The 26,522-nt window shown below is 37.7% G+C and overlaps 2 protein-coding genes across 2 annotated transcripts; one reads left to right on the top strand and one right to left on the bottom strand.

The window, feature by feature from the left end:
- Positions 1–10,108: 10,108 nt before the first annotated feature.
- LOC137953214 (TIP41-like protein) lies at positions 10,109–18,133 on the bottom strand. Its single transcript, XM_068800498.1, has 8 exons — positions 17,917–18,133; positions 17,459–17,644; positions 15,469–15,559; positions 14,576–14,680; positions 14,411–14,470; positions 14,272–14,313; positions 13,675–13,809; positions 10,109–10,546 (listed from the first exon to the last, which is right to left on the bottom strand). The coding sequence occupies exons 1-8, from the start codon at positions 18,078–18,080 to the stop codon at positions 10,442–10,444; spliced, it is 888 nt and encodes a 295-aa protein (XP_068656599.1). The 5' UTR covers positions 18,081–18,133; the 3' UTR covers positions 10,109–10,441.
- A 359-nt stretch (positions 18,134–18,492) lies between these two features.
- LOC137953213 (tryptophan--tRNA ligase, cytoplasmic) lies at positions 18,493–25,727 on the top strand. The gene is made up of 12 exons (XM_068800497.1): positions 18,493–18,784; positions 18,890–19,009; positions 19,516–19,701; positions 21,658–21,709; positions 21,804–21,869; positions 21,999–22,085; positions 22,790–22,882; positions 23,956–24,036; positions 24,618–24,689; positions 25,088–25,156; positions 25,254–25,364; positions 25,497–25,727. The coding sequence occupies exons 1-12, from the start codon at positions 18,564–18,566 to the stop codon at positions 25,545–25,547; spliced, it is 1,209 nt and encodes a 402-aa protein (XP_068656598.1). The 5' UTR covers positions 18,493–18,563; the 3' UTR covers positions 25,548–25,727.
- The last annotated feature ends 795 nt before the right edge of the window (positions 25,728–26,522 follow it).

Here is a 26,522-nt window from a genome sequence, read left to right on the forward strand (position 1 = left end):
GTTTGTTAAATACGGAAAGCTAAGTACTTAATCCATCAGTGGTGGACGTAACTACCCAGTTCTGACAATTTCAATAAGTTGAATTAAGTTCCACTCTAACTTTCCAAGTGCACTAAAAAGAATGCATGAGGGTCTGTTTAGAACCCTAAGTTTAAATATTTCTATGAATTATTTCTACCTTCATAGTTTTGTGGCTAGTCTTCATTATTTTATATGACTAATAAAGACAAATAATTGATATTAATTTAGGTGAAAATGCATGTTTAAACACAAAATATAGATATATAAATATTAATGAAAGCTCTTCAAAATATCTCAACAAGTAAAGATATTTAAAAGAAGGAAAATTTGAGAAAATAAAAAATTTTAAACATAAATTTAAGTCACATGTATAGAAATAAATAATATTTATACTATAAAAACATTACCATTTAATTTTTTACTATAATATTTCTAATAAATTAAAATTACCACTTAATGCATACTTACATTAAAAAAATTAATATAAATCATATTATAAAAACCAACCTGATCACTAACTCGATAAATTGACAAAGTCTGGTACAATTGAAGTCAACCAAGTTATGATTGTAATTCTAATATCATAAAATAAAACAATTTTTAAATTTTTGTATGGAGAGGAGGGCAAAAGTAGGTAGTTAATCTAAGTTAACAATTACAAAGACGAAAGCAAAGATCGATAGAAGTCTATAGATTTAGATGATCGTATTCGAAATTATGACAACTCAGACGTTATGTGTTACATATAAATTTCAATGTTCGTCTAATGGAAGAGGGTAAAACCCATGATAAATAATTTCTACTAATTTTTAATAATTAATTTTATCATATCAAAAATTTTTATTTAATTTTTATCATTTAATATTTATTTGATTTTTAAAAATACTAGTGTTACATAATATTCAAAATTTTGAATACTTCTTGGTAACATTCTTGTAATTCCTCCCCTTTACTCTACCCATTTTTCAGTATGAAAATTATGATATTCACTTTTACTTTTCCACATCTTTCAATCTGGGATTGTTACTCTCGAACGATTTTGGGAATATCAAATTTGCTCCTGGGCTTTGATTTAATTCTCTAAATGCTCTATCAGGTTCTTTCAATCTCGATTTCCCACTGCTTTATCCACTTTTTTCTTCTACTTCGATTTCTATAGATGGAGGGAGAAGAGAGAGGCACCGCCATGAGTTCCTGGTTTGAGATTCTGAACTCCTGTTTGCTTAAGCTGTCTGATGGGACGAGAGCAATTGTCATGTCAGAAAACTCCCAAAACCTCTCCACCCAATTCTTATACTAACTATATAGATTTCATAAGATTCAGCCTACTAGATTAGTTTCGATTTCACTTCCCACGGGAGCTTCTTTTCAAGAACTGTAAGGAAAAGTTAATCAGCTCTTACCAGAAAGATCAAAATCTCTTGTAACTGATCAAAGCCAACTAGAAAAGACCACATTACCAAAGCTCAAACTCATTTATTGAAAGGAACTGAACTCTGCTAATGGCATTCAGTGTCTCCAAAAAAGAGTTCTGGACGGCATGGGCGATTTCTGGCCATGCATTCACGCCGTTGGAGCAAGATTTCCTGCTTGAGCTCATTGTACAATGAGAACCTTAGCTGACCTGACAGCTTAATGGGTCTCCTTGTCATGTGGGTTCTGTATCAACATCCTGGGGGAACCAGATCCACAAGCAACAAGGAGTGACAGAGACGTTAAGTGATCATAATACATTATTCTCACACATAACAGTGGCCCAGCACAAAGAAACTCCCAAGAATATGTCAAAAGCAGCTTAACAGAGCTTCCACTTTGGAGATTCGTGGGTCTTATCACCTTTTCCAATCTCTTCTCTAAAAAACTAGATAGCCTTTAACTGATAAAGAACACTGGCATTTGGGAAGAAAAAGTACTTTGATCAGTCTCGTCTGATCACTCTGGTCATCTATATGACATTCAGGGTTAGGTTAGAATTGACAAAGACACCATCAAGAGGAGCAACTTTAATGAAAAATCTTATCCTCAGGAACTACAAGAAGCTGGTATTATGGGTGTCAGCCTGTCTTAAGTAAGAGACACAAGAAGTGAAGGAAAGGAAAACAAAAAAAAAGTTTGAAGTTCCAGTGACACCACAGGAATTTTATCTCTGAGAGAGTATCATCAGGTATTTGAATTATTTTGATTAGAGACAACAAAACCAACCCCTTTTTGCAAAACTGAGCTCCCTCTTGTCTTCTCCTTGGATTTATAACAGCCAGATTCTCAGAATAAGTACAAGTGGTCACAAATGCTCTTCTACTGTGCATACACATTGCCCACTACTACAGGATGGCCAGAAAAGACACAAGAAGCTCCACACATAGATAATTGTTCATCTGCTCTTCATATTAAATTATAACACAAGAGAAAACAATTCAAAAACAAAAAGAGAAAAAAACAGAGCACCCACATACACCGACCTTTTATCTCCATTATTGGTATTTTACCGTGGGGCCCTGGTTTACAGCAATATAAATTGCATAAAGAAGCATCTCCACTTCTCTTACCTGCAAAGAAGAAGCTTATCATTCACACATTCATTTACAAGAAAAGGGGGAAAAGACCCCCCTTTCTGTGTACATATCTGAATATGTCCCTCTGCTTCTTTCCTTTCTTCCACCTAATCCAGAAAGCAAGTTACACAAGTTGTTTAACTTTGAATGGAAAAGAAAAGGAGAAAATCCAGTGCAGTTTAAAACTATGTTACAATTTTAAAGATTTGACCAATGAAGGTATGGGAGGAGCCATGTAAAGTTGGTGAAACTTTAATGGAGAAAAAGATGTGAAAGTATAGATCCAAAGCCTGACATGAGGAACAGTGAAGATGACACAAGCATTGCCCCTCGAATACCAGGCAATGCTTTGCGGGACCCTTTTGTTGATAGACAAGGAGATAGAAAACAAACTCCACTTCCTTCTCTCTTCTGATACCTCTCCCACCCTCAATTTATTCTTTCTTCTCCATGAGCTCTCTCCCCCATTATAAGGCCAACCCCCTCCACTCTGTGAGCCTCTACCACAAACCATATCTTTTTTCCGCTCTTCTGTGATCATATAAAGAACTCTAAGATGACAGACTTCGAATTGGAAGATGATGAATCAAGGGAGATGCTACCAAGCAATAACCAGGCCAACGGATCAAAAACCAGCTACGAGGAGGAGGGTTTCCAGGAGGAGGAAGGTGAAGGTAATTCCGAGGCCTGGCTGAACCTCAGCCTTGGAAGGAACGAGTCTGTACAAGCTGAGATTTCTGATTCACAGACGAAACCCACTTCCAGTAAGGTCTTCTCCTGCAATTTCTGCATGAGGAAGTTCTTCAGTTCCCAAGCATTGGGCGGGCATCAGAACGCCCACAAAAGGGAGAGAGGCATCGCCAGGAGGTCTCTGTCACACAGGATGGTGATGCTTGGCATGGGCTCGCTGAACGTGCCTCTGATCCGTTCTTTGGGGGCTCAGCCACACTCTATGGTACATAAGCCGCAGAAAGAAGATACAGGGGCTCGCATGGTGGCAAGATTTGACAACTCCACTAACGGATTTGGAACGGCCTGGACGCCGTTCATGCTCGAAGAGGCCATGGATATGATGTGGCCCGGAAGCTTTCGTGTGGAATTGCCAACCCCTAAGCAGGAGTTGGCTAAACTTGACTTGAATCTCCGACTTTGATGCGTGAATAATCAGTCCATACAGTTACTCGCTGCCCATTTTGTCTCTCGCTTGCTCTCTTCTGCCGTTCTTTTTTTTCCTCTGCTTCTCTGTTTCTTTCAAACATATAATTCCATAAACATTAGATGCTAACCGATTCCTAGAAATCAAAGAAAAAGTTACGAGAGCTTGAAATTCGGGATGAAGTAATCAAAGAAGACTAGAAGTTCAGAATGGAACTGCGGGAACTGCAACCAATTGTTTTTTTCTTGCGATTTTAGTCCAGTTAACCAAAATTCACGAGTCGATTCAAGTCTCTGGAAGTTTTAGTAATGAAACACATTACAGACGGCGGAAATAAAGCTTTTCCTGGCCGGTAAGGGCCCTGATTCCTGAAGCACCCATTGAAGACTAAAAAACAATTTGATCTTGTGAATAAATTTGTTCTCAGTACGTTCAGAAGGCACAAGCTGTTTCGTTCATATTTGGACAAAGGAAATGTTGGTAAAAATTATTAGTTTTGAGTTGTTTCCATTTATTAATCCCATTATCAGGAATTCTGATCACTCTGTAAGTTTTTATCTAAAGAGACCCCAAAGCAGCTAGAGGGCACCATTACCTTGGGCGATGGTTGATGTGATCAATAGGGGGGCAAGAAGCGCCTCTTGCTACTTTGGCCCGCAAGGAACGAAGCTTCCAATTAGAAATCCTTTACTCTTGGCCTCTTGCTGTAACTGCAGATAGCAGCGAAAGTTAAGGAACGAAGCAACGAAAACTGAGACCCAACTGGACTTTTTCTTCAGAGAAAAATTTAAAGCAAGCGGACTGGTAATAAGAGATGATAAGACGGGGATTGGAATAGCATTCAAACATGGAGTGTTGGATCTTTCAACCCTCCTGCTGCTTTCAATAAACCTCCATTCTGGTTTTTGAAAAACCATTGCTGGATCTTTAGAGGACCTCAGATTGCTTTTTTTTTTTCTTTCCATCACTTGACAGCAAAATAAATGTTACAATCAAAAGCAAATGAATGGATAGATAGAACTAAATCAAACAAATAACATCCGTCTTCCTGCACTTTGAGTCTTTAGGAATCTTTTCATCCCAACACCATCTTATGCTCCTTGCAAATCTCTTCAGAAATAAAATAATATGGTACATCGTAATGAAGCATATTCAAAATTGTAAATAACATATGAACCACAATGCGAAATTTCTTAGATATCAGTAACAAGGGAATGGGGTAATTATCCAATTAATTTAGCTGCTATCTAGCTATTCAGTTTTTAATGAAGAGAGATGCTGGAACTATTTCAAGTGGTATACAGCAAAAATTTCACGCAATGGCAACTCAACTTATTGATCACAGATGGAGTCATAGATTTTTTGGAAGATTATGAAGCTGAGAAAGAAATGACAAAGATATAAAGAAGCAGACAATGATAACAAAATTCAACAAGTTTTAAAGCCACTTGGTGATTCCTCCTTTTCTTTGAAAAGATAACAAAAACCTCTTAGGATAACTGATTGACTTAGTAAATGATTAGTCTCCAGAGAGGAGTAATCTATGAAGGACAAGTTCAAGGCCTCTTGGAAATTCTTTGTTAGATCTCCAGAGAGATGACAAAGACCTCTTAGAGATACTCAATTACTTGGTCAATGACATGTTTCTAGACAAGGGTAATCCATGGAGGATGACTTAAAGACCCACTGGTGATTCCTTGCAGAGTCTACAAAGAGATGACAGAGACCTCTTAAGGATAATCAGTTGTCTCAATCAATGATGGGTCTTCAGAGAGAGGTAACCCATGAAGAACCATAGTAGACTTGTCATATTTTTTATAATTCCTGTGTATAGGGGTATTTTTTCTAATTCCTGTGTAAGTTTGGCCAAAATTCAAAAACTGTTATGTGTGTATATATATATATTCAAAAATTATATCTATATATAGATTTAGATATAGATACATATAGACAGATTGGGGCAGAAATGAACATTAGAACTATCTTTTGTAATTTTTATGGGTAAGAATATTTTAGTCATTTAGGACAAAAAGGGAAAACCGGCCCAAAATCACAATTGACAAGTCTACTATGGTTTTGAAAAGGCCAATGCTAAAGAATCCAACAGAAGCCTATCATCAGGCCACCCATCACAAGAAGCCAGATATTAGTCGAACCAGGCCAGGCTCCACCTAAACTAAACCTGAATCATCCACTTGAAGCGTTGCTCAGGACGCGTCGTTACCTCCCCCGACGAAATTTTTTTTTCTCTCTAGCGCTCTCTTCTCCCTCTCGGCCTTCCTCCCCCAAAAATTTTTGTTCTCCCGTTCTCTTCTTCCTCTCGTCTTCGCACTCCCTTCGTCTCTTCTCCCCCTCGGCCTTCCTCCCCAGAAATTTTTTTTCCCTTTCGGCCTCCCTCTCAGCCTCCGTCGCAGAGCCGCCATCACCGAGCTTCCGTCATAGTTGCCTACCGCCGCTCCATCGCAGAGCCTCTCGGTCTCCCTCTCTTCTCCCTCTCGGTGTACCGTCTCCTCTGGCGTACCGTCCAGCTCACCAGAGATAGTTTGGACTACTTGCCTTCTAGTTCTATATCATTTTCATGAGCAGCTTCTAACATAGACATGCCAATTGGGACCTTTATAAGCTTCTCCTCGCTATCCTTGTCAATGAATGTCATTGAAATTCTACAAAATCATGAACAACAAGCATCAAATTATGGCTTCAATTCCTTGATTTTCAAATACCAATTAGTTACACTCAACCCCTAAGAAATTGCAGATTACGTCCAACTCCCCCACATATTGATAATTATACTCAATTCCCTCCTTGAAATTTCACTGCCGCATTCTTTTTCCATTCTAAAAAGGCACAAACGCCTTATAAACTCACATGTAACTAAAACAATCTATTAAAATGAAGTGTGGGGCCCACGTCTTCCCCCTTTTTTCCAATGTATTCTATGTGTATGTGTATATGAAGGAAAAGGAGGTCCCGTCCCCCACTTTCCTTCCCTTTTGAAGAAGGGAGTACACACAAGGGCTGGCAGCAGGAGGCAATTTCCTCCATCTGAACAAACAAGGGAACTGGGGGAGGAAGGAGAGGCTCCTCCTCTCTATACATAGAGGGAAGCAAGGCCCCTCCTCCCTCCGTCATTTTTTTTTTACAGACAGGACAAGCTCTTCCATTTCTGTAATTACAGAGAGGAGCACCTCTTCTCTGCATATGTTTCATCCTCAAAGGTGGGGTGGCAAAACCATCTGCCTCAAAATTAGACAGGGTTCTTCTATAGAACCCACCCCTGCTCACAGGGGGGTGGCTTCCCCATTCCCATGTTAAGTGGCTCAAAGCAGGTGTTTTCCCTACTTAACCAGCCCTATTTCCATTGCTAAGAGGGACTCCTGCCTTCCTCTCACTTTCTTAGCTCAATACGGAAGAGGGAAGCCTCAAGACATGCACCCACTTTCCTTTCCCTCAACCCGCTTCCCTCTTGGGGAAGAGAGGGAGGGAGTCCATCCACTCCACAATTCTCCCCCAGCGTTAAGGGAAATGGTGAAGCAACTTCAGCTAATGTCACCAAAAAGAGAAAAAAAAAAACTTAATACTTACTAATCGAGGAAAGGCATCTAACTTCAGCTAGTCATTTGGGATCAAGCTGGACCCAACTTTGACATGATAGAGATTCAAAATCATACAAGTAGTGTGTTTTAGTGTTTGCATGGAAAAGGGAAGAGAGAGAGAGAGAAAGAGAGAGATTATCTTTGACAAACAATTCAAGAATAAAAATTGATACCTATTTTTTTAAACATGAAACATTATTTTCTATAGAGATGTATGATGCTTAACGGTTCCAGTTACATGTAATTAAAAGACACATGTTTCCAGCTTTGTTGGATTTAGAGGCCAACATACCATCTGCTATTCATTTCAAAAAAAAAAAAAAAACATACCATCTGCTATACCTTCAGTTAGTAGGTTTCTTTTGGTCACTAAACAAATAAGAACTGAATATTTGAAGAATGAGGTTTGAACCTTCTGCTGCCTAAAACTGATTCTAAAAGTAAAATATTATCAAGTGGTCCAGACAAACAACAAAAACAACAATGGAGGAGTTGTACAAATATATATTAGAAACCAAAGCTTAAGAACTCACTTTTCTCTCTTCTTTTACTCCCTCCTGACCTTCCTCAGGTTTTTCAGTAGGTGTAGTCGAAAAACAATGCCTTATCTGAAATAGTTATGAAATGATACATGTCCAAGAATCAACTTTAAGAGTCAGAAATCTATAGCTGGATCATACAACATATCATACAAATTGAAAACCCAAAAATTATGCGATCCAAGAAAACAGCCTTTTGAACTAATTTTGTCTACACTAGCATTGATCTTTATCCCACCAATGTAAGACCCAATCACTTGAAAGTCATATTGGATAAAGGACATTTACCAGCAGTCATCGGTCTCCCATAATCAATTCAATTTAAAAACACTTTGGATGAGCTTTTCTATTACATTTTTCTTTCAAATAATTGTTGTTTTTGAAATACAACCATAACTTCCTCTATTACTTCTCCTTCCAAATATTGATTGAGAAGTCAGTATTTTTAATAAATAATAAAGAACAAGAGAAAATTGCATGCAAGGAAGGAAGTTAGTGCTTCTATGCACTGGAAAATTAGTGTTAGAAAAAAGAATTCACCTTCTTTCAGTGAGGTTACTATGTACGTGAGTGCATGAGGAAAGTGATGTCAGACACTAGTTTATCTGGATTTACAAACCTCATGCCCAAAGTCTGCAAAGGTGAAATCCATTCATAACGGGAGAACGTTCGCTTTCGGTCAAAATGTTTCATGTAAAATGAGGTGGTATGATTTACCATTATAGTAACCTCAGATTAATACTTAAATATTATGCAGGCCTACTTCCAGCAAAACAAAAAGACACCTCAATTTGTAAAATTAGATCATCCAGGAATTCAGATTTAGTTTATCTTTACCTAGATGCTTCACTATCCCTCTTTACCAAGCTTACCCATACAATATCCTTTGAAGACAGGTTACTCAGATGTAAGTGTCCCAAGCATGGAACGATTTTGCTAAAGAAACAAACTCCTAGTAGCAAACAGAATATGACTAACAGAATGTTGGAGAAAACGATTTCACCGAAAGACCCTTGTGCAGATATGGCATTGAATCGACCTATCAAAATGAGAAAACTCCATGTCAGAAAAAGAGAAAGACATTGTCCCAGAAATAATTACAAAGGCACCATATTGATAGGGTCATGATTTAACATTCTCATTATAAGGAAAATCACATGCGACCAACTTCATTCATAATATAAACAATCAGTTTTTTTTTCCAGAACAAAGAAAAAAGAAAAGACAAGTAGAAATTTTTGCTCCAAGGACATAGGAAAAAAGGATTTGATCATAAGAGTATTGATATAGAGACTGGACTTCCTATTGCTGTGATGTATGATTGCTTGTACGTTGTAAGCCATCAGTAAAAAAAACGTTAAAAGGTAGAAAGACAAGTGCGTTCTCATCAAAGAGCAACGTCATAACTGCATGAATATAAGAGACTACTGGAACAAGGGTCAGATAAAGTTAATTGACCAACTGCAAAGAACAAGTATTTAGTTCAAAAATCAAGAACTGCTCGATAGATCAACTTGAGGTATTCAACAACGTACCCAATTTCAACTCCTTCGCTATCCAATCAGCAGCTTTTTTTTTTTTCAAATGCAACTCGAACTTGCAAAGTAACACTTGGCAAATTGCCAATTCTGTTGCAAAATAAATTCCTTTTTTGATTGAATCAAAATACTGTTCAGCAAAGGAGAACTTGAGCAAATTCCTAATCAAAAGACAAACTCTAGAAGAGTTGGAACTTGGAAACTAACCGAAAACAGGAAGGAACTGAAACTCCTTGAAGACGACGAAATTTTTTATCGTCGGTAGCTCTTGGATACGAGTCATCGTCTTTATCAAAAAGGGTAAGAATGTCTCATGACGATCTTATAGAGAAAGAGAGTTCGGGAGTCGGGAAGCAAAATTACCAAGCGCTGACTGCGGAGTGTTCGGATTTGAAACGAGGGATGTCATTGATCTCTTGATTGTGACCTAATTATCCGCACAAATGACTTCTATCTCCGGATTATCGCTACGTGTAACAATTGGAACTTTTTACCGGATATGACTGGCTTACGTCAGACACACGTATTTTAATTTTTGAAATTTATATTTTTCTAAATACGACAAACGAGAATGTGAAAGTGGTTTAGGGGATTAATTTCCCCCAAATCACAAAAACAAAGTGAATGAACTACACATGAAAATGAGTATGCCCACGAACCGTCGAAAACTTTAGACAGAAGGAAAAGGGGAGGGGCACCTCTTCAGAAAAGATTAGCATGACTCCTGCACAAGATAACATGCACAAATGGAGAAATTATTCAACAGGCTTCTTAACTTCAGTTTTGCTGATAGTTCAAGAAATATGTTGACTGGCATGCTTCTCTGTCTAGCATCTTTCACTAATTCTCAAATGAGTCTGTTTACATTGTCAAAAATGAGATAAGGAAAGAGAAAGAGAAGGTGAACCAGGTATAGTCAGAGGCAGATGTTATGTGCCATCACCATAAATACAGGAAGACATGGAATTTCGAATCCATGCAAGAGAGAGAGGCTCAAATAACTCCTCCCATATTGTAAGAGAAAAACAGGATATTCTGATTACCCAGGGAACCTCAGTTTCTGGGTCTTCTTCATGATTACAGGGATTGTCTGCATGATGAGATTTGGGTCACTGTATGATGCTGAATCTGAAGAAAACCCTTGCTGCATAGTGCATACACATTTCAACCGATTAGAGACAAAAGAGAGGGAAAGAACAAAAGAAAAAAGAACTTGTTTATGCAAAAGATAGAGAGGTTCACTGATCTTAGATATATATAAAAACAGATCAGGCATTCTAAAATACAAATTCAGCATTTCTCCATTTCATTGAGTGGGAAACTTAAGGAGATTAAACTATCAAAGGTAAAATTTAAATGATAACTACACACCAATCCACGAGAAAGAAAAAAAGAGAAATTTTCCCAAAGAACAACTTGGACCATCTTGCACTTATTATATGTGATATGTCTTCCTAAATATCGCATCATTCTTCGTAATTCTTAGGTGGTGAAAAGAGTCTATTTCTGGTATAAGTTGTCTATCAATCAGCACTGCACTCCTATTCTGTTGGATTTGTCACTTGTCCATTAAGATTGCAACAACATATGCAGTCTGATGTAGGCTAACTTTGAAACCTCTACATTTGTGGGAGAGATTGATGGCACATGTTGCAATCACTGTTGTCAGGCTAGTCAATGGCCTTGATAATACCTATATATTCTCTTGAAACATTCTCCCTTCCTATACAAAGCAAATCAGATCTTTACATGGCCATGATTTTCCATGAGTCTTTCAATCAATTAAAACCAAGTTTAGGTTCTTATTCTCATGAATTCTCCAAATGTCCAATTACGATGGCATCATCATCCGAGTCTTGTCCTGATTATGTTGGGTCATTATTTAAGTCTTCATTTTCCATTTTACTCTGGAGTTTGATTATTTGTTGAGTCATATAAGAGAGAGAATTGCATTCATAGTTGATCTCCAAAACAAGAAAGTTTTTTTTTTTTTTGAAAAAGGATGTATATATTAACAAAAGAACAAAGAATTACAGAGGGACGGGGAGCAATTCCCTAACAACAAGAGATTGTAAGGAAGCTCCTGACTTGGCAAGCACATCTGCCACCGAGTTAGCAAATCTCAGAATGTGAGACCAAATACAAGAAAATTGAGAAGAAATTTCAAGGATTTCCCGCAAGGAATCCCAATGGCGCCATGGGGGGAAGGAAGCCTTATCACACCAACCAATAACCACCTGCAAATCCCCCTCAATGTGAATAGGACTACTATAATGGTCACGGTAAACGCGAAGCCCATTGAGAAGACCTTGAATTTCTACCGTCGTTGAATCAACAATGCCAAGCGGGCCAGCATATGATAAACATTGATTGCCTGAAGGATCTGAGATAACACCACCAAAACCCTCCTTTCCGGGATTACCCTGGGAGGAACCATCAAAATTTAACTTAAGGAAACCAAGTTATGGGGGGGTCCATTCTTGGTCCCACGACTCATATTTGCAATAGTGTTCCAATTATCATAGATGGATGAACTAGCGAAGGAGGAGAAAGGCTTCTTAGTAAGGAGCCAAGTAGAGATCTGACCAGTCACACAATCTGCCACTCTAGACACAGAGTTACTTCTAGTATCAAAACGCCTCCGATTACGTTCATTCCAAAGTCCCCACAGAATAAAACTAGTGCATGCAGAAATCAGAAGTTTACCAAGCCCAAGAAGGGGAGTACCAATGAGCATCTTACTGAAAGAAATCAGATGCACTGACATACAGAATGGTAAACCCCATCTTAGTGAGAATGGAAGACCATACCCTCCACGAAAACGAGCAGTGGAGCAAAATGTGGTTGACTGATTCAACCTCAAAGTTACATAGGGGACAGAGAGGGTCAATTGCTGGATGACCTCTTCTTCTGAGCACATCTACCGAAAGTATCTTTCCATGGTAAGCACTCCAAACAAAAAATTTTATCTTTGGCGGGACATAGAGACGCCATGAAAAAAGAACCTCATGATCCCTTTGGTTTGTATGCCAACCGTTGATGAAGTTGTAAGTAGAGGATACTATGAAGATACCACTTTTATCAAGCCACCATATCATCTTATCTGCAATTAAAGGCCCAATCTGAATGTTTGTAAAAATTCCATCGACCTACTTGCCCCCAAAGCCTCGGTATCAGAGAGACCCCTTCTAGGGTGCAAAAGTTCAATCCATCATCTTCGAAAACATCAACAACCGATATATCCTTTCACAGAGATAGGAGGAGAATGTTCCTGTAAGTTGACTGTAAAGGCGCTTGACCCGTCCACCAGTAACATAGAATCTGAAAGCTGAAGAGAACTTGGGGATAAGAAGATATAATGATCTCCAAATTGGAGAAAGACTTCTCCGATTACCACTTGAGATCCACCAAGGAGAAGGACGGCCAAGTTTCGCAGATACCATTTCCTTCCAAAGATTAGAAGAAACATTGTTGTATTTTCACAACCATTTTAAGAGCATTGCCTGGTTCATATCCTCCCAAACAAGAAAGTAAACTCATTCTTGATCTTCCAACACCTCTTTTTAGTTACTCTCCCATAAGTTCATGGTGTGTCTAGTAGTTTAATCCCCTACTAACTTTTAGAAATCCTCATATTCCTTTCGTTATTGAATATGGTATTCCTTAATCTTCAAATTTCAACTAAATACTCTAGCTAATTATGCTAGACCACTTTTTTTCGAAAATAGCGAAAGGCTTTTTTATTAAAAAAAGAGAACAGACTCAAGAGCACATAGAGTGCAACATAAAGTAGAATTTGGCCAAAGGACAATAAAGATAGGAAGGGAAGGCCCAGAGGCCAAGGAGGTTTGATCAATCCAGCTTTGGCTAGTCAATCAGCAACTAAATTTGCTGATCTGGGTACTTTGGTCCTCATACAACATCATTCAAAAGAGAGGTCCACTATTTCATCAAAGACCTGGTTGAGGCACTGAGGAGAGGAGGAATTTTGGCTATCCCAGCCAATGACTAAGGCCCAGTTGCCCTTCACCACATTACTATTTAAAAAATAGATTCAAAATTTACTGATTGAAGACCAATTCCACATTGAGTGCATCCAATTAAACCTCCTTTCCAAAAATAATTTATTGTATGTATACAACTTGAACAAACTGTTGCAATGCAATTAGACGAGAACTGTGGGCTATTACCTTATGAAGTTTTTAAACAAATTTTGTAAGAACCAAGTTTTCAGAGTATGAACTTATATAAAGAATAAAAGGGTAAACTCACAGCAGATAAATCTTGAAAAGTTACTTCTCTCCAGCAACTCTCTCGAAGAATAATCGGGATGGCATGGGGATCACTTCCAAAACTACAATACAATCGTGTGTCCCTCAACCTCATAAGTACTCCATCAACTCTTAGCTGCAATAAGAATATAATGGTCAGAACAAACCAGATTTTTTTCACACATCCAAAATTCTTGTTAGGAATGCATTTACAACAAAGATCCCATGGATATATTATATAGATACCAAAGACAACAAGATGAGAGCATTCTCTCTGCAGCTATTTGTGTCAAAAATACAGAAGCAAACTGTCGTAAGGGTCATTTCCAACCAAAAATAAAAATAACAATGGAGGTCCAACATCTTCTGCTGATGGAATCCTACTTGACCACTATAACTTTTAACATTCCCCATACATAGATACTGTTTTTGACACTACATGATCAATTTTACATACAAATACTGTTTTTGACACCACATGATCCCTTTTATATATAGATACTGTTTTTAACGCAGTAGATTTTACCACATGATCGATTTTATTTTTTATAGTGCCACTCCTGATAAAACCTGTTGTAGTCAAAGGAGGGTAACTTACCCAGAAACGCAGTAGAAGAAACCAATAATTTGGCATTACTCTCTACAAAATTAAAACACAAGGAGCATAATCCGTCAGCTGTATAGAGAAAGAGATGCACAAACACAACTACTAAAGGGATTTGGGAAAAAGAACTCACCACTTTTACTGTTAAGAGTGACACTCCACTATCAGCTAATTCATCTTCATAGAGAACCACCTGTTCATTCAATTTAAAAGAGCTTAGCTATCAAAACCACAACATTTCCTGACAAAGAGCTGAACATTGCTCTTATGCTGTATAATTGCAATCCTAGAAACTCACTTCATCGTAGAAGAGAATGGGTTCTTTTGATGCCAATGCAACTAAATCAATTTCTTCTCTGCTATCCTCCCAACACAAACTCAAGTTTTTGTCACTTGCTTCAAGCTTAACAAGACAAAAGTAAATAATCATAAACAATAAGTCCACAAATGATAGAACAGATCAAAATAAAATAAATAATAAAACAGATCATCCTAATGCACACATATGCAGTATTTTGTAGATTCAAAGTGACAATTAAGGCACAAAAAGAAGAATGTAAGAGGTACAACTGGGAACGCATAAGGTCCTCCATCTAGGATTCGAACCCAAGAAAGGACCCCATAACCTCAAACAGAAACTTAACTAGTAATGCTGAGCCAACTAAATGGAGACGTTTTTGTATCAGCTCTGGTCCAAATTTCTTACATATTAATTTAGATAGTTTGACCACAGGATATCAAATACCACTCTTTTCTGTTGTCTGAGCTGCTGCAGGCCAAGAGTAGTTCCTTATGAAAGCAAAAACCCATAAGATGTTCATCTTGCCTCATATCAGTCAGTTCTTTGGTATATGCTAAACTATTTTCTCCTCGTAGATGCAATATTCCCTCAAGCACAATAGGTGAACCATGCCACTAAGTCAAAAAAATCCCACTTGTCAATCTTTGTCTTCTGTTAAAATTACTTTAAAGCAGCTCTAACGTTCTAGGCTTCAGAAACATGGATCTCAGCTTTTTGGCACTGTTTTCACAGCGCCAAGCTAGAAGCATCAAAGTCCATGCTTTGAACTAAGCTCCCATTTGAAAGGCATCCAAATAATGAGATATGGAAACTCTAACCAACTCAAAATTCTTTCATATCTTTTCTCCTTCAAAAGAATTACAAAAAAATTACATGAGAGCTGAATTAACCTTCTCTGGATCTCTGTCAATTGCTTCACCCCCACAATAAGGTGTAGTGAAGGTATAATCATAATCTAGTATCACCTGCTGAGAAGGCTTGCTGCAAAAACAAATTATGCCATTATCGCATGATATCATTTATCAATTCAAGAAATTTATAAACACCTCAAGCACAAAAAAAAATATTTTTTTAAGGATAATAAGAAAAATAGAAGTCATTAAGAGAGCCCAAATGAAGGGGCCAAAAGATTCAAAAGAGGGAGAATACAAAAGCAATAGCTCAAGGAGCCATAGCAATAAAAGAAACAGAAAAGGAAGCAAAGGGACAGTAAGCCATAAAACAAGGAAATCTGCCACTATGGAATCACTTTGCCCAAATGGCACAGAGTAAACAAGGAGAACAGTCCCCTTTGAGTCTTGAATTACTCCCCCACCACCCGTAGGCCCAGGATTTCCCCTAAAGCAGTAGTTATCAAAGTTGAGTTTCAACCAACCTTCTGGAGGAGGATCTCACGTGACTGCTGATTGATATGATGTGCAGATGATGAATGATTGATCGCCAATTTCTCCTTATAACTGAGTTGGGAGATGGCTGTATCTTTTAACTTGCTTGCCCAAAGTAGAATGCAATCAATTTTTATTTTTATTTTTTTGAAAAAGAAAATAGTTCTGAGACACTGAGAATGCAATAAATGATTCCTCTCATTCCAAGCATTCCAAGAGATCTCTGCATTGGTGAGCCCCCAAAAGTCCTCACCTGTTTTGCTTCAACTGACTGTTTGAGAGAGGAGGGAAAAGAAGGGGTAAGCAAGTCAAGAGCCCAAATTTAAGGGTGAAAGCACCCCAAATTTTTTGGATAACTGGGCAATGGAGAAGGAGGTCATTGAAAGATTCCAGTTGGTGCACACAAAGCTGGCAAGAGGGGTTGGTCCACGGCTCTTCCCATCTTAGAGAGCTGATAGCCATAAGGATATTGCCTTGGCACACCAACAAAATCAGGCCACTTTGGATGGGGCTGGGATTTTCCAAAAAGCATTCCCTATGGAAGAAGAGTCATGGTTGGCCCAAATGAGTAGTAGGAAGCAAATGAATAACAGCCAGAGGGGTCTCGACTCCACACCATGTTATCGAAAACCCAGCCCCTATTATATCTAGCTTTAAGAAGGGTGAGAAGATTCATAGCTTCCAAGGATTCCTCATCCATGAGAGCTCTCCTAGGATTATAGCCGTTGTTAGACTTATTTGACTGTGAGTCTCTAATAATCACAACTAGGTTTGCAGCCAGTCTATAGATGCACGGGAAGACACTAGCCAGGCAAACATCCCCAAGCCAAGTATCATGCCAAAAGGAGGTATGCTTTCCTCTTCTCACATAGATGTGGTAACCACACTCGAACAAAGACCACAGCATTCGGACAATTTTCCATAATCTAGAAGCACATGAACTTAGTTGTACAGAATTTGTCAAACAACTGAAAGATTTTTTTTTCCTATTTTGAGGCACAAGTGTTGATGAAAATAATCTCACAAGGTGTTAAAATTTGGAAAATCCTGTGGTTATTAGTTAATAAAAGGTCAGGTAACATTAGCTTGTCAATTTAGTACCAAGACCCAACTGTAACATAGTCTTAGAATTAAAAGTATGTTTAGTTAAACCTAGTTCCTATCCTGTTTATGTCATCTAATGTCGGACCCCCTATTCGTTTGTTTAAGCATGGCCATGAGGGGAAGTGTTAATGAAAATAATCCCATAGGTTTAAAAGTTTGGAAAAATCTTTTGCTTTTTTTAAAAGTAAAATGTTGTGGTTAGTGATGAAAAAGCCTCCGAACTTCAATTAAGCCATGTCAGGATGAACCCAATCACGGCTTTAACAATAACAACTAAAGAATATCGGGACTTCAATACTCATCAGGAACATTTCCAAGAGAAACTTGAGAAGACAGAATTGAAAAGAAGTAAATAAAATATCAGAGCAACTAAAATGTGTATCCCATGAACCTTCTAAATTTCCACTTGGCAGCAGCGGGGACTTCCACAGGCGGTAAACCTTCATGCTTCCACTCACTAAGAGCATCGAATGCGTTAAAAGAAATTTTGACTGCCGTCTCCTCATGTAAAAGAGTTAAAGAACTATCCCCAAATACCATCTCGGGTAAGTGGGACGTTCCAAGCTTTTCTTCCCACCTGCATGCATATGTCAACCTTCAAAGTACAGAAAATGAGAAAGAAGCCGGAAGAGAGAGTTAATCAATACCCTCTTCACTCTCATCATTAGGGCAAACAGCTTTGCATGGTTTGAAAGGTTAACTCAATTACGTCTATATTTCTGGAGAAAAAGAAAATTAAGTGACTCAAGAACATGTGGGACTTGCACATTTTAATCCCAGAGCACAAAAAACGGTTTTAGTGAAGTAAACAAGAAAAAAGAAAACCAAGGTGGCGCATGAACTGCGTACTGTTGGCGAGCAAGGGAATTGATAATAGGACGGTGGCGGGACTCAACGACCCATCCTCGGAGCCGCAGCCCTGACCGCCCGGCGGGCAGGATCTCCCCACCGGCCGCCTTGAGATTAGGTTCCACTTTTTCCCCAGCTGGCTCCGTCTCTGTGGGCTCTTCCATGCCTCCCAAGTTTCTCTTCCTCCCTCTCCCTTGGATGTTTAATTATGCTTTTAACTTTCTTGCTCCGCGAACGTAGATATATATTACTATAGACAACTGCAATTGACTTTCATGGTAAATGAGAATTGCAGCAGAAAGTTCCCGGCGAACCCATTACCAAATGCCACTGAATATTCTGCTAAAAATTAAAATAATAGTAGTTTGAAATAAATTTTTGGATGGAGTTTGTCTAACACTTCCACTAAGCATAAGAACTACTCGTATTTATTTATTTAATAAATATTAAATTAATAAAAAAATATTTTACGTGAATAAAGATTTTTTATCCATAGGTAAAATTTCTAATCTAGGGTTTAAACCAAATTTTTAAACGGAGGGATAGCCCAGCCCTTATCCAACCCGGGCCGGCGAACTGAGTCTCTGAAGCAGGAGCCACGGCTTGTCTGAATTCTGAGGTGACCGCCGGCGTGAGGGTACTCAGTAATGGCAGAGAAAGAGAACCGTGGAGATAGCGCAAAGGAAGACGACCAGATCGTTAACCCATGGGAGGTGTCTGCCAAAGATGGGGGGAAGATCGACTACGACAAGCTCATCGATCGCTTCGGCTGCCTGCGACTCGACGAGAGCTTCGTCCGTCGAGTTGAGCAGCTCACTTCTCGTCCCGCCCACGTTTTCCTACGTCGTGGTGTTTTCTTCGCTCACCGGTACCATTTATTTTCATCGAATTGCTTTTTGTTGGTGTTGATTTAATCCATTTTTATGTTGTTCACCTTCGTGAAAATTTGCGCTTTTTCTCTATATCATTATAGGGATTTCAACGAGATTCTGGACTTGTACGAAAGAGGGGAGAAGTTTTATCTGTATACAGGTCGAGGACCGTCATCAGAAGCTCTGCATTTGGGGCACCTGATTCCTTTCATGTTTACCAAGTAAGAATTCTTATTTTATTATGCCTTCTTTGTTGTTTTGGATTTGTTGCTGAAATATAAACAAGCCTAGCTCAAGCAAATAAAAAATTTTGGAACTTTTTTAATTTTTTTTATTTTTAACTAACTTCTGCCATGCTTCTTGTCATTTAAATGTTGCAGATATAAGGTTTAAGAATTCTGTTTTGATGGTATCAGTTAACCTTCTCACCGTTTCTCCTTGGTTAAAAAATTGAAAAACAATAGCTAATCTAGTGTATCAATGAATGCCTTTTCATCTTTTCTTTTACGGGCACGAAATGGTCGCATTATATCTGAATGACTTTTTAGGTCAGTATATTAATGCTAATTGACAAAAAAAAATGGCTTTAATGTTTTCTTCACAGTACTACTTTACACTTTGCTCTTCATCTCCAGCAGAATACCCTTTTAAAACACTATTCAATTATTAGCCAGAATGGGTAGCCTAATGTGCTTAATCTACAATTCTTGCTTAATACTCTTTACAGATATTTGCAGGATGCTTTTAAGGTTCCACTTGTGATACAACTGACTGATGATGAGAAGTGCATGTGGAAAAACTTATCGATAGAAGAGAGCCAACGACTTGCACGTGAAAATGCAAAAGACATTATTGCATGTGGTTTTGACATTACAAGAACTTTCATTTTCTCAGACTTTGATTTTGTTGGCGGGTAAGTTATAAACTTGTGAGTATGTCAATGCACTTCTTCTTTTCCTTTTGGGACTTAACCGTAAATCTTTCAATGCTAAAGCCCTTTCCTAGTTATCAGTGAACAATTTGGGCATAACATATGCTTTGTTTATTGATTTAGAAATTTTTGTGATGCACAAAGCTGTTGAAAGGGAAATATGAGTACTTGATGACTTTCGTGGTTTTCATTTTCTCAAACTTTGGTTTTGTTGGCAAGTATGTTAGACTTGTGAGTATGTCAGTGCATTTCTGTTTTCCCTTTTGGTACTTAACTAAAGGATTTTGAATGATAAAGCCCTTTCCTTGTTATCAGGGAGGAATTTGTGCATACATATGCTTTTATTGTTGGATTGGAAATTTTTGTGAGGTGTAAAGCTGATGAAAGGGAAATATGAGAACTTGATGACTTTTATAAGATTAGCCTTCAAAAGAGTTCTTCTTTGTTGATGTCATAGACACCGTCATGCTTCTTTTTTGAGTTTTGGCTTGCTCACCTTTCTTTGTGCTTAATAAACAGTTTTATAAATAGTAAGTCGTATGTGTGTGTCTGTGTGTTTTTTTCTTTTTCTTGTTTTGGTGTGCATTTGTGTGTGAGGGTGGGGGGGGGGGGGGGGGGGGGGGGGGGTTGCTTTTCTCAATTTGTGAATTTCTGCCTTCCTTGATGTTTTGACACTTTTGGCCTGTCCAATTCACTAACTTCGCATCAGAAATAAGTAGTGCAACAGTAGGAAATCCTAAGCTTACAGTTATTGTTACTCTCTCTCCAATAGCAAATAGAAGAAATATAAGCTTACAGTTCTTGCGAGGTCACTTTGGTCCTAAGTTGAAACTCAAGGTTCACTGACACAAGTAAGACATGCTGAATGGTATTGTACAAGTGTTATCTCTGGAGCTGCGAAAGCTTGGGTGAACCATTTTAACTTGCAGAGGTTGAATGTTAACTACTGCAGAGTTTTTTAGCAAAACTGAACCTTTGGGAGTCTAATTAAGTAAAGCCTAATGAGCTGGATAATTGTTCGCCTAAGCAGAACTTTATCTGTTCTTGAAGAGATTTTGGACAGACCCATTTAAGATGCATGTGATGGTGCCAAACTAGTATTGTATGTAGATAGCAAAGATGAAGCAAAAGATATTTCAGCTTTGTTTGGTGATTGGCCCTATTCGTATTTCTCTTTATGAACATAGACTGGTGTTATGGGTTTATGTTGTACATTAAGAAAGTTCTGTTTGTATCTCTCCCTTCAGCAGCTCTGACTGTATATATTTGGATGTAATGACAGATACAGATCAATGACTAACTATTTTGGGATAGGTAAAGGTACATACTGATCCATTAAGACATATGGTCTAAAGGACAAGCAGTACACAAACTTGACTCTTTATTCAGTGTATTTTCTCCTTTTCTGGTCTAGCCCTAGTAGTTAAGATGCATCTGTATTTTGTTGAACCTTGTTAAAACTTAAAGATCTATAATCAATGTTAGCCTTACATTTTGAATGTAGTATATATCATAAAGATGGATATGGCAGTTGGTAATCTTTTTTTCTTTCATTTTTTTCCATTTCTTATATTATGTAGTCGTGGCGACATTTTTATTCTTAAAATGTTACTAAGGACCTTGCAAGTAGTGTCATTTCTACCATCCAAAGAACAAATCATAATGTTCATACAGTACACAAATAAATTTATTGGAATGGAATAAAGTCACAAATTTTGCATAATTATGACGATTAGTTCTGAGAAAATCTGGCACTTCAGAGTGGATCATTGACCTTCTTGACATTCTTTGCAACTTTGGTCCATGATCAGAATTGTACTTATCTAGTCCAAGATTTAGGAGACGATACTATGACAATAGGTACTGTACTTTTGACTGTAGACAGTACCTGTAATCTGATACCTCACTCTGTTTTTTAAAGTACTATTTTTTTCGCAGTGCTTTCTACAAGAATATGGTGAGAGTTGCAAAATGTGTCACTTTCAATAAGGTGATAAATGATATTCTTTCTTAATTTGTCTGTGCTGAAAGTCTTGAGTGTCCTTCTTTCTTTATCATGAAATTGTTTCACTAGTGAATTTCAGGTTGTGGGAATATTTGGATTCACTTCTGAAGATCATATTGGGAAAATCAGTTTTCCACCTGTGCAGGTCTGTGCTAGCCGTTGATTTTTATTTTTTTTAGAACTACTCATTATTTGGAAAAAAGGGAAAGATGAAAAGATGTGTACTCTTGGAATTTCTGTGCAAATCAAGACACTGACATATTCTTTTCTGCAGGCTGTCCCCTCTTTCCCTAGTTCATTTCCACATCTTTTCTCTGGCAAAGACAATCTCCGATGCCTAATACCCTGTGCTATTGACCAGGTGCTTTGGCTTATAAGAACTTTGTTTATTTTCATCTGCTTGTTTCTCCAAAGAAGTTGAAGTAACTACTGACTATGTGAAATTCATAGACATTGGTGGAGGCTAGAACCTAGCTAGGCGAAGCAATTCCAGTCTTTTTTGCTTGCTGTTGAATCTTTTATGCTTTACATGATTGCCCATTTACTTTTACTCGATACAAGTCTCATTGTTTAAGAGATATGATTGATCATATAGAGTAGTTTTTTGGTGGAATTTAAAACTGTTTTCCAGCAGCTTAGTAATCTAGAGTGACTGTAAACACCATATTTCCCTTAAACTATTCTAACTTCAATGTTTGAGGCTGTCTTCACTATTTGTCAAAACAAGAAGAAGAAAGAGTGATTCTTAAAACAATAAGGAGAAAGAATAATTATTTTATTTTTGGGCTATTTCCTATCTTCTTGTCCTAATTGCTTCCACTGTTATTCTAATCTTTGCATGCCTACTGTTTTCTATTTTTCCTTTCATTTTTTCCTCTTCAGCCATTATCTTACATTGTTGTGACTTGGGCCTTTGGCTCAAAGGTCACATGGGGGGAGGGGGGGTTGGTTTCTGGTATGCGGTCTTAGGTCCAAATCTCACAAGGGTTTAAAGGTGGTGTGTGCGTGTGTATCTACATTCAAAAGAAAAAGGAAAAAAAATCTTACACTGCTTTCATTTTTCAGGATCCTTATTTCAGAATGACACGAGATGTTGCTCCAAGAATAGGTTACCATAAACCAGCACTGATTGAGTCCTCTTTCTTCCCTGCACTTCAGGTATTTTCTAGTTTGTCCTGATTTGAAGGCTTATTTATATTTTTGGGTTTACTTTATCACCTTGTTATGAGGTTGAATGCAACATTTAGGAGCATATGAGCCATTATGTAAGCAGAACCTAGTCCTTTGCGTTTCAATGTCTTCAAGGATAATATTCAGACGTTTCTAAGACTTAGGTCTGGTTGATAAATGCAAAACTGAAGCAATTTGCCATGCTTGAAAAAAACTCAAACTTTGGAGGGACACTCTCTGGCTCCAGCAGTCAGAAGATTGTGTATTTGGAAGAAAAACACTTGTTTTTGTATACAGAGTGTGTTGATGACTTGAACTGTCTTTACAAATTCTGGAATTTAGTTTCAAATTGCCAAATGCCAGTGCTAGAAGCCTTGGCTCAATAACTGCATTTTTTTTTGTAACAATGAGAAAGGAGGATTTGATTAAGAATGCTCCCAAGGGAGAGAGTTACATCAGGTGAATGGGCAACAAAGAAAAAGAAAAAAGAAAGGGGGTTCAAAGGCGGAAAGAGCTTCCAACAGCAAGGTGCTGCTGGAGAACCTTTCCGTCTCCCTATCTAAGGAATCAGAATGGCATTCGCACGCACATCAGAGGGTTTCTTGATATAAATTCTTGAGTTCAAGACTCATAGGCGTCTGGAGTATCTTGGTTGTGTATATATCTAATATTCAAACTAAGCTGATTGCATTTTGAAATATGGATTGCTTTTGTATATCTTCAAGAATGGTACTTTAAGTGTAGAAAATTGTGGTCCAAATCTTGAAGTTGAATGTCCATTTCCCGTCTTAGCCACTAAAAGGTAATTAATGTTAATCCAGAGAAATAGTGATGTTTTATCTGGATCTTTGATCACAAGATGGATTTGTTTGAAGTGATCAATTTCAGATAATTAGATCTTTCATTCATCCTTTCTTTTTTGTTCTTTCAACCTGCTGTCTCTGACAAATCATGAAGTCTAATATCTTTACTTCTTCGTGGAATTGCCAAACCTGCCCATTACATTAGCTTCATGGAGTGCCTTATGCTTGCCAAATCATGTCTTCTTTTGTGAACTGCAGGGAGAGACAGGGAAAATGTCCGCTAGTGATCCAAATTCCGCAATATATGTGACAGATTCTGCAAAAGATATAAAAAACAAGGTATACATTAAATCTTTGATCTTTTTTGTTCTTATCTAGAGGACCTTTTTCTATCTAAAATATGGCCTTTTAATGAAGACAGCACTTGATTTGATTTTGATATTATAAATTTAGCTTGAAAGATACTGTTAGAATCTCCACTGTACACAAGACTTTCTTTATTTCTCTCTGTAGTGAGGCCTACTTTCAGTGAAGCTCTTATACAGTGTGTGAGGTTATGGAATCTGTGCTTCTGTTCTGTAAGAAGCATATCAACAGTTTATTGGTTAGACTACTCAAATTTTATGAGTCTTGCCACCCTATTGGATTCCCTTGGTCCCTACTATTTTCCCCAGACTCAGCTATTCGCACATTACCATAAAATGTCAATGTTAGTCACTTGATGGATATGATTGCAAAACTTGGTAAAGGTTGTCACAAAATAAACTATGGTCATGATATCTGTTCTCTTTTGCCTCTCAGGCTACTTTTCCCCCATGTTGGTTAATAGAATTCTAGCCATCTGTCAACAAATATTTGTCCTTCTGAAATTTGAGTTAGGAGTTTTTGTTTTACTGACTTTGACTGTGTTAAAATTGTAGGTGAATAAGTATGCCTTCTCTGGTGGGCAAGACTCTATAGAAAACCACCGGAAATATGGAGCAAATCTGGAGGTGCCAATTTTCTGTCGTTTCTATTTATTAATAGCCTGAGTCAAGAAATATTATAAAGCCTTGTTATTTCCAAGCAATGTGTTCGCCATGATCCTCATCAGACAGCAGTTTAGTTAAAACTGAACTAGCCTCTGATTGATAGCTGGAAAGAAACCATTCCTTTAAACTAGCGGTGCAAATGATCCCCATGATGTCTTTTGTGGTGTGATGTCTATTGTGCATTAATTCTACATCTTTTCCTGTGCTGCTGAATCTCATTACGTTAATTGATGCACAGCAGATGTTGTATCTCTTTTAAGTTGATCATGGAAAATTGTATGTTTGTCAAACATTTAAATTTAGATTTTGCTCTGTGGATCTGTCGTCAAAGTTGCTTCTTGCTTTCGAGTGTTGTTCAGGTTGATATACCCATCAAATATCTGGGTTTCTTCCTCGAAGATGATGCTGAACTAGAACACATACGGACGGTTAGTCATCCATAAACCATTGTTATATTTGATACTGTTCTCATAGTGCAATGATGGTTTTACTATTTTTTATTCATATAAATCATACTTTTTGTAGGAATATGGGACTGGGAGGATGCTGACAGGAGAAGTAAAGAAACGTCTTATTGAAGTCCTAACAGAACTGGTTGAAAGACACCGCAGGGCCCGGGCTGCAGTCACTGATGAGGTAACTCTATGCTAAATATCACTGAAAAGAAAAAAAAATTATGTTGCATAGTTTTAGCAGAGATTGCCAGTTTGGAACATTCTTGCCAGAGAGTGTACTGCCTTGCTAATGTTGCTTTCTTTATGCTTTTAGATGGTGGACGCATTCATGGCTGTCAGACCTCTACCACAAATGTTTGATTAAATTAGTGATTATTACACATTGTAAGCATTCAGAGGATTAGTGGAAGATATAGGAGGTTTTTTTTCTTCATCATTTTTTTTCTAAAATGAACATTCGGGACTTCGCTTTCCATTTAGATATGGTCATGAGGTACTGCTTATAACTTACATATTTTTTTGAGTTGAAAAGAATATTGCCAGATTCCATTTTTCGTTCTAGTTAGCAACTGTTCTAACTGTTATACCAAATAAAAGAACTAATTAAAAATTTTGCTCTGAACTTGGGGAAATTTCTTTAGGAGAGGTGAAAAAAAGAGAGTTAAGGAGGGGGGAACTGAATTTTATCTCATAGGACTTCATGTCTGTGAGGCTGTCTATTTGGGTTTCAAGAACTTCTGATATCTGGTAGAAAGAAAGTTGTGTGGTAACAACGAAGTTTACTGCTGTCTAAAGGATGTAGTAGCAGATTGAGAATTCAGCTGAACATTATGTAGTATGAGCAGATAAGGTTTGAGAAGCCCTTAAATATCAACTATTCACAATGATGAAAATTGTTAAGGAGGTTATTTGTATGTAATGACCTCTATAAGGCAAAAGTTGAGAGTATTGTATGTTTTGTTGGAAGTTCGTGTCCATGTCTCAAGCATGTCTCAAGTATAAGTTTGGGCGCAAAGGAGAATGTTAAGTGGGAAAAAGTTCTGCACGGGAAAGTGTTAAAAAATAGTTAATAAGTTTTATGGTTGAGCAAAAGGCCTCTTGAGTGACCAATCACCTATATCTCTTTCATCCCATGAGTCGAACTAGAAAATTTTGGATTGCAAACTTCAATATATCTCTTTGAAGAAAAATTATATTAAAAAACAAATTGTTGTTCCAAAAGTTAGAATCAGAGATTTTTTTAGGTGCATATTGTAGTATTAAGATTTGATATTTGATCTTTCAGGGACTAGAGGTTATCTACTTTGCACAACTAGACTTTCCTTGATTCCAATCTCGG

This window comes from Aristolochia californica, unplaced genomic scaffold (assembly GCF_029961685.1).
Source record: "Aristolochia californica isolate CCGP_79_NKW_82.1479 unplaced genomic scaffold, dmAriCali1.0.hap1 SCAF_16, whole genome shotgun sequence".
Taxonomy (NCBI): Eukaryota; Viridiplantae; Streptophyta; class Magnoliopsida; order Piperales; family Aristolochiaceae; genus Aristolochia; species Aristolochia californica.